Here is a 14,058-nt window from a genome sequence, read left to right as displayed (position 1 = left end):
GTGTTCAAAAAATCATGTATTATATAATTTAGTTCAGTAGACAATTCAATTATAATTTTACACAAACAAAGGAGCCTTAAACAGTTTGGATGAAAAATAGTGGAATTTGAAGGATTCCATAATAATATGATTTACTTCATGTTTTATTAAAAACTAGCGGATTGTTCTGTAAATTGCATGATGCTAAATTTTAAAAGTAGAACTATATTCAATATAAATTCTATTTTTAAAATAAAATTGTATTTTCTAATCAAAAGATTTTTAAAATATGATTGGATCTCATATACAACTGCTAGTTTTTTGTTTTGAATCTAATGGTCCAAATCTTTTTTATTTCTTAGTGACTAATGTGGAAATTTCTACCATCTAGAGCGAAAATGATAACCTTTTTCGAGCCATCTTAGCAATACAAATATATATGTTGTAAAAATATATTTTTAATTTTTTTATATATTTTTTTACATGTGTTCTATAAAATGTATACGGGTTAGATGCTTATCGCGCCATAAGGCGCGTCAATTTTCTAGCATAAAGGCGCCCGGTCGCCGAGCCCTCACGATATCGATACTCACGCTCACGAACACGAGACGCAAAAGCAAAGAAAAGACGAGACGAGCAAGAAGAGAATAGAACATGTACAGTGACACATCTGCATTGGAAGCGTTCCAACTTCCAACCCCAATGCCCACGAGCACTCGCCACGTACATACTCCCTACTTCCCTAAATGTTTAATGCCGTTGATTTTTTTAAACAAATTTAACCGTTTATCTTATTTAAATTTTTTTTTGAAATATGTAAATCTATATATATACATAAAAGTATATTTAACAATAAATCAAATGATTGGAATAGAATTAATAATTACTTAAATTTTTTGAATAAGACTAACGGTCAAACATTTTTTAAAAAGTCAATGGCGTCAAATATTTTGGATGGAGGGAGTACATCTCTATCTCCGGATCTCATCTCACTCCGCTAGCTTTAGCAATCCTAGCAAATTAGCAATAGCGATACCGATAGCTCCCGGTCAAATCCTTCGTAGGGCAGGCTTCCTTTATTGCACTCCTGCTCCCGCGAAAGCCTCGCCTCGCCTTTTCTCCCTACCAAGCCACCACGCCACCCAAACCGCGATTTCTGATCGATCGATCGTTAGCTCGATCCAAGAACCCATCTTTTCTTTGATCCCCAATCCTCTTTTGCCGAGGATTAATTGGGAGAAGATGACGATGATGGGGTGTGCCGTGCTGCTCGTGGTGGTGGCGTCCATGGCGGGGGAGGCGGCGGGGAGGTTCGTGGTGGAGAAGAACAGCCTGCGGGTGACGTCGCCGGCGGGGCTCCGGGGCGTCTACGAGTGCGCCATCGGCAACTTCGGGATGCCGCAGTACGGGGGCACCATGCACGGGGTCGTCGTCTACCCCAAGGCCAACAAGAAGGCCTGCAGGTCCTTCGACGACTTCGACCTCTCCTTCAAGCCCAAGCCCGGCGGCCTCCCCATCTTCCTCCTCGTCGATCGCGGAGGTCCTCCCCCTTTCTTGATTTATTCGAACCCGTTTCAGTTTTTATTTATTATTGGGGGAGATTTATTTTCCCTCTCGTGAGTGATTTTAAATATCGCATCTTTTAATTTATTTTATTTATTGAATGTGGTCCTAGCTAACAGTCACTTCTAGTTCTAGGATATGAGAAATTTAATAATGTTACTCGCATTTTTTTTCTCATTTTGTCCTAACTAGCAGTTTGCACCTAATGTTTTTTTTTCTTTTGACTGAAAGTTTGCACCTAATGTTAATAACAACATGTTCTTGAATTGTTCTACTCTTAACTCCTAACCCAAACAAAATGATTTGGAACTTGGAAGTCTATGTACTCTGCAGTCCATTTAAGGAAAACGATTCATTTTGTACTCTGTAGCCATATTCTGTCAGTGAATAAGTTTGGCAGAGGGGTGCACTGTCATTACAAGCTGCTTTAGTTCTTTTTTATTGTCTAATGGTTTATCATGGATTTTTCCTTAACTAGGATAATTCGATACACGCTATTTGTCATTTCATATGCAATTTTGTCCTAATTAGTAGGGTACCTGATTTGGTAGTTGGCATATAGTGCAGTTCTCTATCTGCTTGTAAGTTCGGTACATGGTTTGTTGGAATTTTGGGTAAGTAGCTGGGTTCCATGGTCAAATCTTGTTTAGAGAAAGATTGTGCACGCTTACGTTTAGTTGTTGTGCTTTTTGAGTGAGTCAGGGAATAAAATCATGTGCTTTGACTGTCCAAATTATTTAGCTTTTGCGGCTACTGCTATTTCAAAAAGGATTTATTTTCTTTCTTTGCAATTTCAAAGGTCTTGCTCTACAACTTATGTCACTGCTTTGGCTACAGTTTTATTGGTAGAAAAGCTGCACATAGAAGGCGATTTAGAGCTAGAAATGGACACTATACATAGAACTGTATATATGGCCATCAGTATAAATATGTGAACCAGCCTAGTGGATTTCATTCTGAATATTAGGTTAAACAGGAGGTGAAAGTTCTCAACTCTGCATTATTTGTTGGTAATTACATTTTATGGAAGAAGAAATATCAGTATCTTTGTGTTCCATAAAAATAATGTAGTCATGCCATTTGTATGTTTGGCTGTAACTTCTTTTCTCCTGTTTCTTAGGCGTAATGTAACTGTTAAAGCAGATTTTATTGTTCAAAGTGGGGATCTTTAATTCTTTGTGATGTGCAGACTGCTACTTCACAACAAAGGGATGGAATGCTCAAACCGCTGGAGCTGCAGCTGTTCTTGTTGCCGATGATAGATTGGAGCCTTTGATAACAATGGACTCTCCAGAGTCTAGTGGCACAGATTACATAGAGAAAATTACTGTTCCTTCAGCACTTGTAACGAAGAAGTTTGGGGACGACCTTAAGAAAGCACTGGAAAACGGTGATATGGTCAATGTCCTTCTGGATTGGAGGGAATCTCTCCCTCATCCTGATGAGCGTGTAGAGTATGAATTCTGGACAAACAGCAACGATGAATGTGGTGCCAAATGTGACATGCAAATGAATTTTGTGAGGAACTTCAGAGGAACAGCACAGGTTCTTGAGAAAAGGGGTTACACTCAGTTCACCCCTCACTACATTACATGGTATTGTCCGGAAGCTTTTGTCCTGAGCAAGCAGTGCAGATCTCAGTGTATCAATCATGGGAGATACTGCGCTCCAGATCCAGAGCAGGATTTCAACATTGGATATGATGGAAAAGATGTTGTGCTTCAGAACCTGATTCAGATTTGCTTGTTCAAGGTTGGCAATGAAACTCACAAACCATGGGTGTGGTGGGATTATGTACACGATTTTTCAATTAGGTGCCCAATGAAGGAGAAGAAATACACGCGTGAATGCGCTAATGGTGTTATCAAGTCACTTGGTTGGTGTAGTTAACTTTGTTCAGCATAATTGCTTTATTGTTTGAACCAAATGGTTGATTTGAACCATTTGATATGTCATTTCACAGGATTGGACCTTGAGAGGATCAACAAGTGTGTGGGAGACCCTGAAGCTGATGAAGAAAATCCCGTGCTTAAAGCGGAACAAGATGCTCAAGTAAAGACTATTGATTACTAATCATAATGTTTTTGTTATGTAGAGTCTGTTCATTCATAAATTATTCAATAGTTCTGTGGTAGGTTGATCTTTGTGGATTTTGTCCTTTCAGATTGGTCAAGGCTCTCGAGGAGATGTCACTATATTGCCGACCCTTGTCGTTAACAACAAGCAGTACAGAGGTGCACTAGTAGTATCTATTGCGCAATTTTTCTTTAGCTCGATGCTGTAGCCTGTTATGTCATATAATAGTCTCTCTTTAGGTAAGCTGGAGAAAAGTGCTGTGTTAAAAGCAGTATGCTCAGGATTTGAGGAGACAACTGAACCTGATGTTTGTTTGAGTCAAGGTTTGTAAATTTTTATGTTTCATTTTATGAAGTTTACTGATTTTGATCGATGCTGTACTGATTTTTCTCTCCTTTTATTACCTTGCTCTCTCGTTTATAGAGATCCAAACAAATGAATGTTTGGAGAGCAATGGAGGGTGCTGGCAGGACAAGACTAATAATTTTACTGCGTGCAAGGTATAAAATTTTAATGGAAAAATGCTACTCCATCCGTTTCAGGTTATAAGACGTTTTAACTTTGGACAAAGTCAAACTGTTTCAAGTTTGACTAAGTTTATAGACAAATATAGTAATATTTATAATACTAAATTAGTGTCATCAAATCAATAATTTAATATATTTTGATAATAAATTTGTTTTGGGTTGAAAATGTAGAGAGAATAGGAGGGAACACCACACTCCCCAAAGAGGGGGGGTGACCATATATTATAGCCTTTCCAATATACAGGATCCTCAATTAGAGGAGTATACAAGGAAACTAAGGATACAAAAGAATCCTATACATATATGGCTATACATTCCTAATACCCGCCTGCAGTCGCAACGGGAGGATCACGAACGCAAGGACTGGACCTGAAATCAGTGAACAACTGCACAGGCAGCCCCTTGGTCATGATATCGACGAACTGATGGGACGACGGTACATGGAGCACACAGACCTGTCCGAGAGCCACCTTCTCCCGAACGAAGTGAATGTCGATCTCGATGTGCTTCGTGCGACGGTGATGCACTGGATTGGCCGTCATGTAGACAGCGCTGACGTTGTCACAGTAAACAACGGTCGCAGAGGCGATGGGGGCATGAAGCTCCTGGAGAAGCTGGCGAAGCCAGCAGCATTCGGCGACGGCGTGGGCAACAGCGCGGTACTCAGCCTCCGCACTAGACCGAGAGACAGTCGTCTGACGCTTGGAAGACCAAGAGATCAGATTGTCGCCGAGGAAAACGCAGTAGCCGGAGGTGGAGCGTCGTGAGTCAGGACAGCCGGCCCAGTCAGCATCAGAGTAAGCCGTCAGAGACTTGACAGGCCCGGTGCCGATGTGGAGTCCGGCGGAGAGAGAGCCTTTGACGTAGCGCAGAATGCGCGTGACCAAGGCAAGGTGGGGCTCCCGTGGATCATGCATGAAGAGGCAGACTTGCTGGACAGCATAGGCGAGCTCCGGCCGAGTGAGAGTGAGGTACTGTAAAGCTCCTGCAAGGCTCCTGTACTCGGTCGGATCCTTGACGGGGGCGCCATCGGAGGCGGAGAGCTTGGCCCGAGCGTCAACTGGGGTGGCGGTGGGGTGGCATTCAGACATGCCGGCTCGCTGAAGAAGATCAATGGCGTACTGTCGCTGGGACAGGAAGAGGCCGTCTGAGGAGCGCCGGACGGAGATGCCGAGGAAGAAGTGCAAGTCGCCGAGGTCCGTCATGGCAAACTCGGAGTGCAGCCGAGTGGTGATGAGGCGAAGTAGATCCGTGGAGGAGGCAGTGAGGATGATGTCGTCGACGTAGAGCAGGAGGTAGGCGATGCGGTCTCGATCCTTGTAGACAAAGAGGGACGTGTCGGAGGTCGAGGCAACAAATCCGAGCTGACGGATGTAGGTGGCGAACCGCTGGTACCATGCGCGAGGGGCTTGCTTTAAGCCATAGAGAGAACGCTGAAGAAGACAAACGGCGTCGGGCGCGGCCGGGTCGACAAAGCCGGAGGGCTGCTGGCAGTACACCGTCTCGTCCAACGTGCCATGAAGGAAGGCGTTCTTGGCATCGAGCTGGTGGATGGGCCATGATCGTGAGGTCGCAATGCTGAGGACGACTCGGATCGTGGACGGCTTGACGATGGGGCTGAAGGTCTCGTCGTAGTCGATGCCGTGTTGTTGGGAGTAGCCGCGAACCACCCAACAAGCTTTGTACCGAGCGAGAGAGCCGTCGGAGTGAAACTTGTGCTTGAAGATCCACTTGCCCATGACGATGTTAGCACCCGGGGGGCGGGGCACCAAGCGCCAAGTGCCGTTGTCGATCAAGGCCTTGTACTCATCCGCCATGGCAGCACGCCAGTTGGGATCGGCGAGCGCGCTGCGGTAGTTGGTCAGAACCGGGGAGATAGCGGAGTGGGAAGCCGCCAGGATGAGGCGGTCGACAGGCCTGAGGGAGCCGGTCTGGGAGCGCGTGACCATGCGGCTTGGCGGGGGCGGCACGACTAGGGGAGGTGCCGGTGCAGCGTCGAGGCGCGGTGGTGGCGTGGCCTGTCGTCGTCGATAGACGTGCGGGAAGGGCTCGACCAGCCGTGCCGTAGTTGGAAGAAGAGGCCCGGTGGCCGTCCGGGTCGTGGGCACTGGGTCCCCAGCAGCCGGCCAAGCCAACCCAGCAGCCGGGACCACCATCGTGTAGGGAAGAAGCGGCTGCTCGACCTCAGCCGAGGGAGCAGCCACCAAAGACGACCGCACCGGGTCATCCGTGGCGCGGGGCAGGGAGGGCCGCGGTTGCTCGACACCCGTGACGGGTGGAGCGACCACGGTGGGAGTAGTCACTTCCTGTAGCAGAAAATCAAACGAAGAGACATCGACCGGGTGACGAGCAAACGGAAAACAAGTCTCATCGAAGACAACATGGCGAGAAATGATGATGCGGCGAGTGGAGAGGTCGAAGCAGCGGTAACCTTTGTGTGAGGTGGGATAGCCTAAGAAAACGCATGCGGCAGAGCGAGGGGCGAGTTTGTGGCTAGCGGTGGCACTAAGGTTAGGGTAGCAAAGACATCCAAACACACGCAATAGGGAGTAGTCCGGGATTTTATTGTGGAGGAGCTGGAATGGGATGGAGTTCTGTATGGATGAGGAAGGACGTCGGTTTAGGAGATATGTGGCTGTGGCTAAACCTTCGGCCCAATAGGCAGGAGGCATGGAGGCTTGCAGGAGAAGGGTGCGGACTGAGTTGTTAATGGTGCGAAGTACACGCTCGGCTTTGCCATTTTGCGGGGATGTGTATGGGCAGGAAAGGCGGAGCAGGCAGCCGCGGCTAGCAAGGAAGGAGGTGGTGCTGCGGTTGACGAACTCAGCGCCATTGTCTGCCTGTATGCATTTCAAATGGCGACCAAACTGTGTGTGTGTATATGCAACAAAATCCACAATGTGCTGGTGAACATCAGACTTATGATGAAGAGGGAATGTCCAACAAAAATGACTGAAGTCATCGAGAATAACCAAATAAAATTTGTAGCCAGAGGTACTCAAAACAGGAGATGTCCATACATCGCAATGAACTAATTCAAAAGGAGAGGAAGTACTGGAGCTTGATCTAGTAAAGGGAAGACGGGTATGTTTGCCTAATTGACATGCATGACAAAGGGAACTATCTGGCTTTGACGAGGGTATGGCAGAGAGGCGCTATAGAGCGAGGATGGCTGCAGATCCGGGATGGCCAAGGCGGCGATGCCAAATGGTGGTGGAGGTGGCGTGGAAGCAGTGGGCGGCGATGGGTGGTGCGGCTGCCGGTAGGGTGTAGAGATCGCCATGACTATTGCAGCGAAGAATCACGCGCCGGGTCCGGAGGTCCTTGACAGAAAAACCAAACTCATCAAATTCAATAGAACAATGGTTGTCACGAGTGAATTGGCGAACGGAAAGAAGATTGCGAACCAAGGAAGGAGCAACAAGGACATGTTTGAGATCAAATTTGGTGGTGCCTATAGGTAGAAAGGAAGAGCCACGACATAAAACCGGAATAGTGTGACCATTGCCGACAGTAATATAGGTGTGAGAGTTGGGTAAGCGGGTAACGAGTATACCATCGGTGGATGACATGTGCGAGGTCGCGCCGGTGTCGAGGACCCAAGAATTGGGGCTGTGGACCGTCATCTGGTTGAGGGCAGCCACCAGTCTAGCCTGATCCCAGGCCGGTTGCGCTGCAGAGGTGGTCGGCGACGAGTACGGGCCGGCAAAGGCGGTGTGGGCTTGAGGAAAAGGCCCGAGGATGCCGGGGGCGCGCCACTGCTGCTGCTGCTGCTGGCCGGCCCATTGGGAGACACAGACCCATGGTCCAGTTGGGGGGCGCGGGACAGCAAAGGAGAAGGTGCCGCCGCCGCCGCCTTGACGATTTCCACCACCGCTGCCGCTGTTGTTGCCGCTGTTGTTACCGCCGCCATTGCGGTTGTAGTTGCGGCCGCCATTCTTCTTCTTGTTTCCACCCTTGCCGCCACCTCCAGTGGAGGAGCAGGAGCCCGAGGGGCAAGAGGCAGCAGCGCTGCTTGCCGCGACAAGGGCGGTCTCTGTCTGAACTTTGGCGTCGTTGGCCAGACGGAGTTCCTTGAGAACAAGGGTGTTCCGCGCAGAAGCGAAAGACGGGAGGACAGGAGCACTTGCGATGTTGTCCGCCGTACTGGTGAAGTTGGAGTTGACGCCGCGCAGAAGGTTGAGAACCAGCTGCGACTCCGTGACGGGGTGCCCGACGTCGCGAAGGGCATCGGCTGCCGTCTTCATGCGCTGGCAGTAGGCAGTGATGGAGAGATCGCCTTGGATCATGGAGCGGAACTCATGATGAAGAAAGATTGCACGTGGTTCCTTGTTCGCTTGAAAGAGGTCGGCGATGGCGAGCCAAAGGGCGCGAGCCGTCTGATCCGGTTCCATGGCGAGGTCGAGGACGTCGTCGGTGACCGAGCCGAATAGCCAGCTGCGGATGCAGAAGTCGGCTTGCTCCCATGAGGTGTCGGGGGCTGCAGGAGGTGCGGAGTCGTCGAGGTGGTCGAGGAGGCCGAACTTGCCGCACATCGAGCGGAAGAAGGTCTTCCACTTGTTGAAGTTGGGGTTGCGAAGCTCGAGGGAGATCGGGACATGAGTCTTGACGGAGATGGTCGCGTACGGGTTGACGAAGACGGTCGCGACGGAGTTGGTGGAGGCCGATGCTGTGGAGTTGTCGGTCGCAGCAGAGGTGGCAGAAGACGTCGACATGGCGACGAGGAGGGCGGCGACCAGCAGGGGACGTCGCCGGCGCAAGGCGCAACACAGAGGGGAGATCAGGGGTGCGGAAGGAAGGAGTAGAACCTGAAATCTGATACCATGTAGAGAGAATAGGAGGGAACACCACACTCCCCAAAGAGGGGGGGTGACCATATATTATAGCCTTTCCAATATACAGGGTCCTCAATTAGAGGAGTATACAAGGAAACTAAGGATACAAAAGAATCCTATACATATATGGCTATACATTCCTAATAGAAAATGTTACTACTTTTTTTTATAAACTTGGTTAAAATTAAAGCAGTTTGACATTGACCAAAGTCAAAACGTTTTATAACCTGAAACGGAGGTAGTACTACCTATTGATAATCTGATACTGGTTACGACATTCACCTCTATTCAGTTTGAGGTGCACATTCTTATTTGCTGTGTTACATATTGTAGGACACCTTCCGTGGGCGAGTTTGTGAATGCCCTATTGCCCGTGGTGTGAAGTTCGTTGGTGACGGGTACACTCACTGTGAAGGTACACATTTGCATTTTATTTCGTCAAGATGGGTTGGCAGCATTTATTTCTTTGGAATCATTTTTTCATTTGTTTGAAACAATACTGTTTCCTTGCTATAGACTGTGCTATGCATAACACATCCTAATTGTTTTATTATTTCAACTATTAGTATTACATTGTTTGGTTTACGGCTGGCCCTTTGGCAGCTTCTGGTGTCGGTAGGTGCCAAATCAACAACGGAGGCTGCTGGAAGGAAACTAAAAATGGGAAGACGGTTTCTGCCTGCTCAGTAAGAATCTCTTCCAGAGGTCTTCTAGTTTGCGGCTGTTCTATGAGGTCAGAACTAATCATGGAACTCTACAGAATGAAGAATCTAAAGGCTGCAAATGCCCACCAGGTTTCAAGGGTGATGGTATAAAAAGTTGTGAAGGTAATATTACTCCATGTGGCAAAACTTTCCTTTTAAATATAGAAAGATTGATATTTCTGCTTGAGCCAACCATCTTGTAAAACCCATACAAACTAGTACTGGCAAACCCTGAATAGTTTGAAACTGTTAGGTGATTACTTAACATATCTCTGGTTGGCGTTTTCAGATATTGATGAATGCAAAGACAAGCTTTTCTGCCAGTGCAAGGACTGCTCTTGTGAGAATACATGGGGAAGCTATGAGTGCAGCTGTGGTGGAAGTAATATGTTATACATGAGAGAGCATGACACTTGCATCAGTGAGTCCCCTAACCTTTTTTTTTGTTCCCTTGTAGTCTTATATTGTTCAATTTTCTACTTATCGGCATTCTGGACCTTGTGATCATGTTCTGAGATTGTTATCCCAACATACACTTGTATCATCCCTTGTTACTCAGCCTTGAAACTTCTGTAGAAATTTCAGATGTTCCTAGTTTTGCTTTTGCGATAGTCCATCTGCTGGCGGCTTGAAAATATGCAATGCAAGTCTGCTTGACTGCGCCATGATCTGGATCATTGTCATGTTTGATAACGGACTATCACAACCAAATTCCTTTTGAAAGATATCACAATTCTTTCATGCCTCATTCAAAATGTTGTATGTTATGTTATGTTGATTTGATGCAAAACAGGAGTGGAACTTTGATGCACACATAATTTCATTCGCTTTAGAACGTTTTATGTGACGCCTTTCGCAATCACTGTGCAGGCAAAGTTGCTTCTTCGTCAGTGGGCTGGGGCTTCCTTTGGGTTATTTTCTTTGGCCTCGCTTTGGCTGGAATTGGAGCATATGCCGTATACAAATATCGGCTACGGGTAAACAACTCATCCTTCTATTCTAATCCATCTCCGAATGATCACGTAATTTTCTAGTTCTTCTTATGTTTGCAATAATCTACGGCTAACTCATACTTTGTGTTACCATCATGCCAAACCAGAGTTACATGGATTCAGAGATTCGTGCGATCATGGCTCAGTACATGCCCCTGGAGAATCAAGAAACACCGAATCAACATCGTCCTGTGGAGCATGCTGATATCTGAAATTGCAGCAAGCTTAACTGGGAGCTGGCAGCAGTATCGGTGGTCGCCATCTTGACAGAGTGGTAGGCTTGGAGCTACCCTTTGTGCCCAGAAGATAAAAAAAAATTCAGTATAGCTTATGTTTCTGAAACGACAAGATTTTTGCATATCCTCTTTTTCTCTTTGCTGAAACTTGCAGGACAGATTAGGATCTCCCCAGAATTAACACCTCATTGGCCTCTAGTCATAATTATGAGCTTCTGGTCTTGTTCTTACTCTACTCCTACATGTTTTTTTGTTTTTCAGCGAGATACTCCTATATGTTAAAAGCTTGTAAATACTGTTGTTCAGACAATAGTCCTTAATAAAGAGACCGGAAGAGCATTCTACACCTAAACAAGATTTGAGTTGAGGATTCCACGAGCATAGCAATGTTCACTTCTGTTGATGAGGCTTTGTAAGCATATGTATGTTCCTTCTTGCTGGGGATTGTACTCCATCCGTTTCACATTTTCAAATAACCGACTATTTTGCCTTTAACATTGCACTACAAAATTGTTAGACTAAATTGAGTTAAAGTTTCATGTTTATATTAGGACATAATATGTTTAAATAATGTGGAATCCTTTTGTCTTTGTAAATATTTTGTAAAAAAGACGAGCGAACAAAGTTTAAAAGTGAATAGTATCCACGACAGGCTTTCTGAGTTCATCGATCAGGCCACCTAATTGGTTGTGTACTGCTCTCCTTTTCCAAAATAAAGGAATTTCTAGATTGGTCTTTTAGTAAAAACTAATGCATTGAAAAAAGATCTTCTAAAGTCATTTCAGTGGTCAAATTTTAAACTTTGAATCGTTTAGATTACTTTCCCAAGCATTTCATTGGTTGAAAATGTACAAATTTTCATGTATTGGAATCAATACCTTAGAAATACTTATATATATCGTAGTAGTACAATTTTGAATTCTAGAAATGCTTATTTTTAGAAATGGTAAAGAGTGCTGGTGTTCCTTCTTCGTCTAGTTGGTGGCTTTCTTTGGGGCTCTGGGCTGAGCAGTTGATGGGCCAAACAATATTGGGCTTAATGGTATCGTGTACGGTAATTGAAGGCCCAAACGCACCCAGGGAAGCCCTAACTCTGACGTCGTCAGGCCCTCAGAGCCAGCGCAAAATGGCGGTTCGCTACCATCGGCAACGGTCCGAAACAAGGGTCCATTTGGAATAATCGCGTTGAGTGCTGCAGCTATATATGGTGCGTGCATATGGTTGATGGGTCCAGCCTTAACTGTGCGACGATGATCTATACTGTAACCTCTTGTTTCCATCCAGAGTTGGAGTAATTATTATTGCTCTGACCAAGTGACCTGCACACAGGGCTCCCCAAACTATTTTTGGGTGGTTACCATCGTCCCATAGTTTAACGGTTATTGCGATAACTACGTGGTTATTGTAAAAACCGTACGGTTACCGCGAGATATATCGTAATGTTAAAATTTAAGAAAGTTATCACACGTGATAACCACGATAATCGTGCGGTAAACCTTGCCAGTACATACAGCAAGGACCACAATATGATAACTTCGTTCCAAAATATAGTGATAGCAAGAAAGATGGACTAAATCTCATCTTAGAATAACGAATCTGAAGAACTGTCAAAATTCGTTATTTTAGGACGGAAGAAGTACTATATGTATATAAATGTTTAAGCATTTACCTCGTACAAAATGTTTAATTAGTTGTGAATATAATCACCTGTTAGAGGCAAATCTAGCAATAAATAGTAGTATATGGCTGAACATAGAGATAAAGGAGCTGTTTAGTTACCAAAACAAAAACTTCACCTATCATATCAAATGTTTGGACACATACATGGAGGATTAAATATGAAAAAAATCAATTACACAATTTGCGTGTAAATATCAAGACGAATCTTTTAAGCCTAATTGTGTCATGATTTAACAATGTGGTGCTACAATAAACATTTGCTAATGACATATTAATTAGGCTTAATAAATTCGTCTCAAAATTTCCTAACGGAATTTGTAATTTATTTTGTTATTAGACTACATTTAATATTTCAAATATGTATCCGTATATCTGATGTGACACGCAGGAGCAAAGAATTTTACCAACTAAACCAGGCCAAAGCTTCAACCTTTTTTTCATAGATATAGTATATACTCCCTCCATTTCAAAATATTTGACACCGTTGACTTTTTAGCACATGTTTAATCGTTTGTCTTATTCAAAAACTTTTGTAAAATATGTAAAATTATATGCCTACATAAAAATATATTTAACAATGAATCAAATGATAGGAAAAGGATTAATAATTACTTAAATTTTTTGAATAAGACAAACGGTCAAACATATGCTAAAAAATCAATGGCGTCAAACATTTTGAAACGGAAGAAGTATGTTTTAAGGAGGGTTTAGCGAGAATCCTATGGTTCGAGAGAACCGGTAGTGAAGTGTCAAGCTTCCTCCGTTCCCACCGGTGTCAGCTCTTATATACTCCCTCCGTTTTAAAATGTTTGACACCATTGACTTTTTAGTATGTGTTTGACCATTCGTCTTATTAAAAAAAAATTAAGTAATTATTTATTCTTTTCATATCATTTGATTCATTGTTAAATATACTTTCATGTGCACATATATTTTTACATATTTCATAAATTTTTTTGAATAAGACGAACGGTCAAACATGTACTTAAAAAGTCAACGGTGTCAAACGTTTTGAAACGGAGGGAGTACAAGCTCATACTGTAGTACAGTATGAGGGTAGCGAGAGTGTGAATGTGGGAGACTGTGGGAGTAGCTTCAACGTACTCGTAGTAGTATACGAATTGAACGGTAGGCCTAGAGTACATACTGTCAGTAGAAAGAATGGCCTGTGTGTGTTTTCGGTGCTACAGGAGAGCTGGATGCTCCCTGAAAGTGGTGAATCGTCGCAGGCAGCTCTGAGACCTCTCGGCCCCATTTTTTTTCCCGTTGAATCATGGCGAGTTGGCGACTGTGTTCAAGACGAAGGACCAGCTCCGAATAACCGCAACAATTAGGAACAGAGATGCTCTCAATTAGGGCAACCCCGCATGGTCCACAATCCACATGCAGCATCTTCATAAACAGGTAAAGAGTTTTTATTCGTGGAGAGAACGTCCTCTCGTCTTCTCATGTCATCTCAATAATTA

At 44.8% G+C, this 14,058-nt stretch overlaps 1 protein-coding gene across 1 annotated transcript; it reads left to right on the top strand.

Moving 5' to 3' along the window:
* Window positions 1–1,085: 1,085 nt before the first annotated feature.
* On the top strand, window positions 1,086–11,267 carry LOC4344294 (vacuolar-sorting receptor 1). Its single transcript, XM_015789262.3, has 12 exons — window positions 1,086–1,519; window positions 2,732–3,418; window positions 3,506–3,594; window positions 3,707–3,776; window positions 3,858–3,941; window positions 4,042–4,118; window positions 9,314–9,395; window positions 9,584–9,666; window positions 9,741–9,807; window positions 9,974–10,105; window positions 10,555–10,661; window positions 10,784–11,267. Exons 1-12 carry the CDS (start codon window positions 1,222–1,224, stop codon window positions 10,886–10,888), a joined length of 1,881 nt encoding a protein of 626 aa, XP_015644748.1. The 5' UTR covers window positions 1,086–1,221; the 3' UTR covers window positions 10,889–11,267.
* The last annotated feature ends 2,791 nt before the right edge of the window (window positions 11,268–14,058 follow it).

Source organism: Oryza sativa, chromosome 7 (assembly GCF_034140825.1).
Source record: "Oryza sativa Japonica Group chromosome 7, ASM3414082v1".
Lineage (NCBI taxonomy): Eukaryota > Viridiplantae > Streptophyta > Magnoliopsida > Poales > Poaceae > Oryza > Oryza sativa.
Note: the sequence above shows the minus strand (reverse complement) of the source record. Positions and strands in the feature narration are given on the sequence as shown.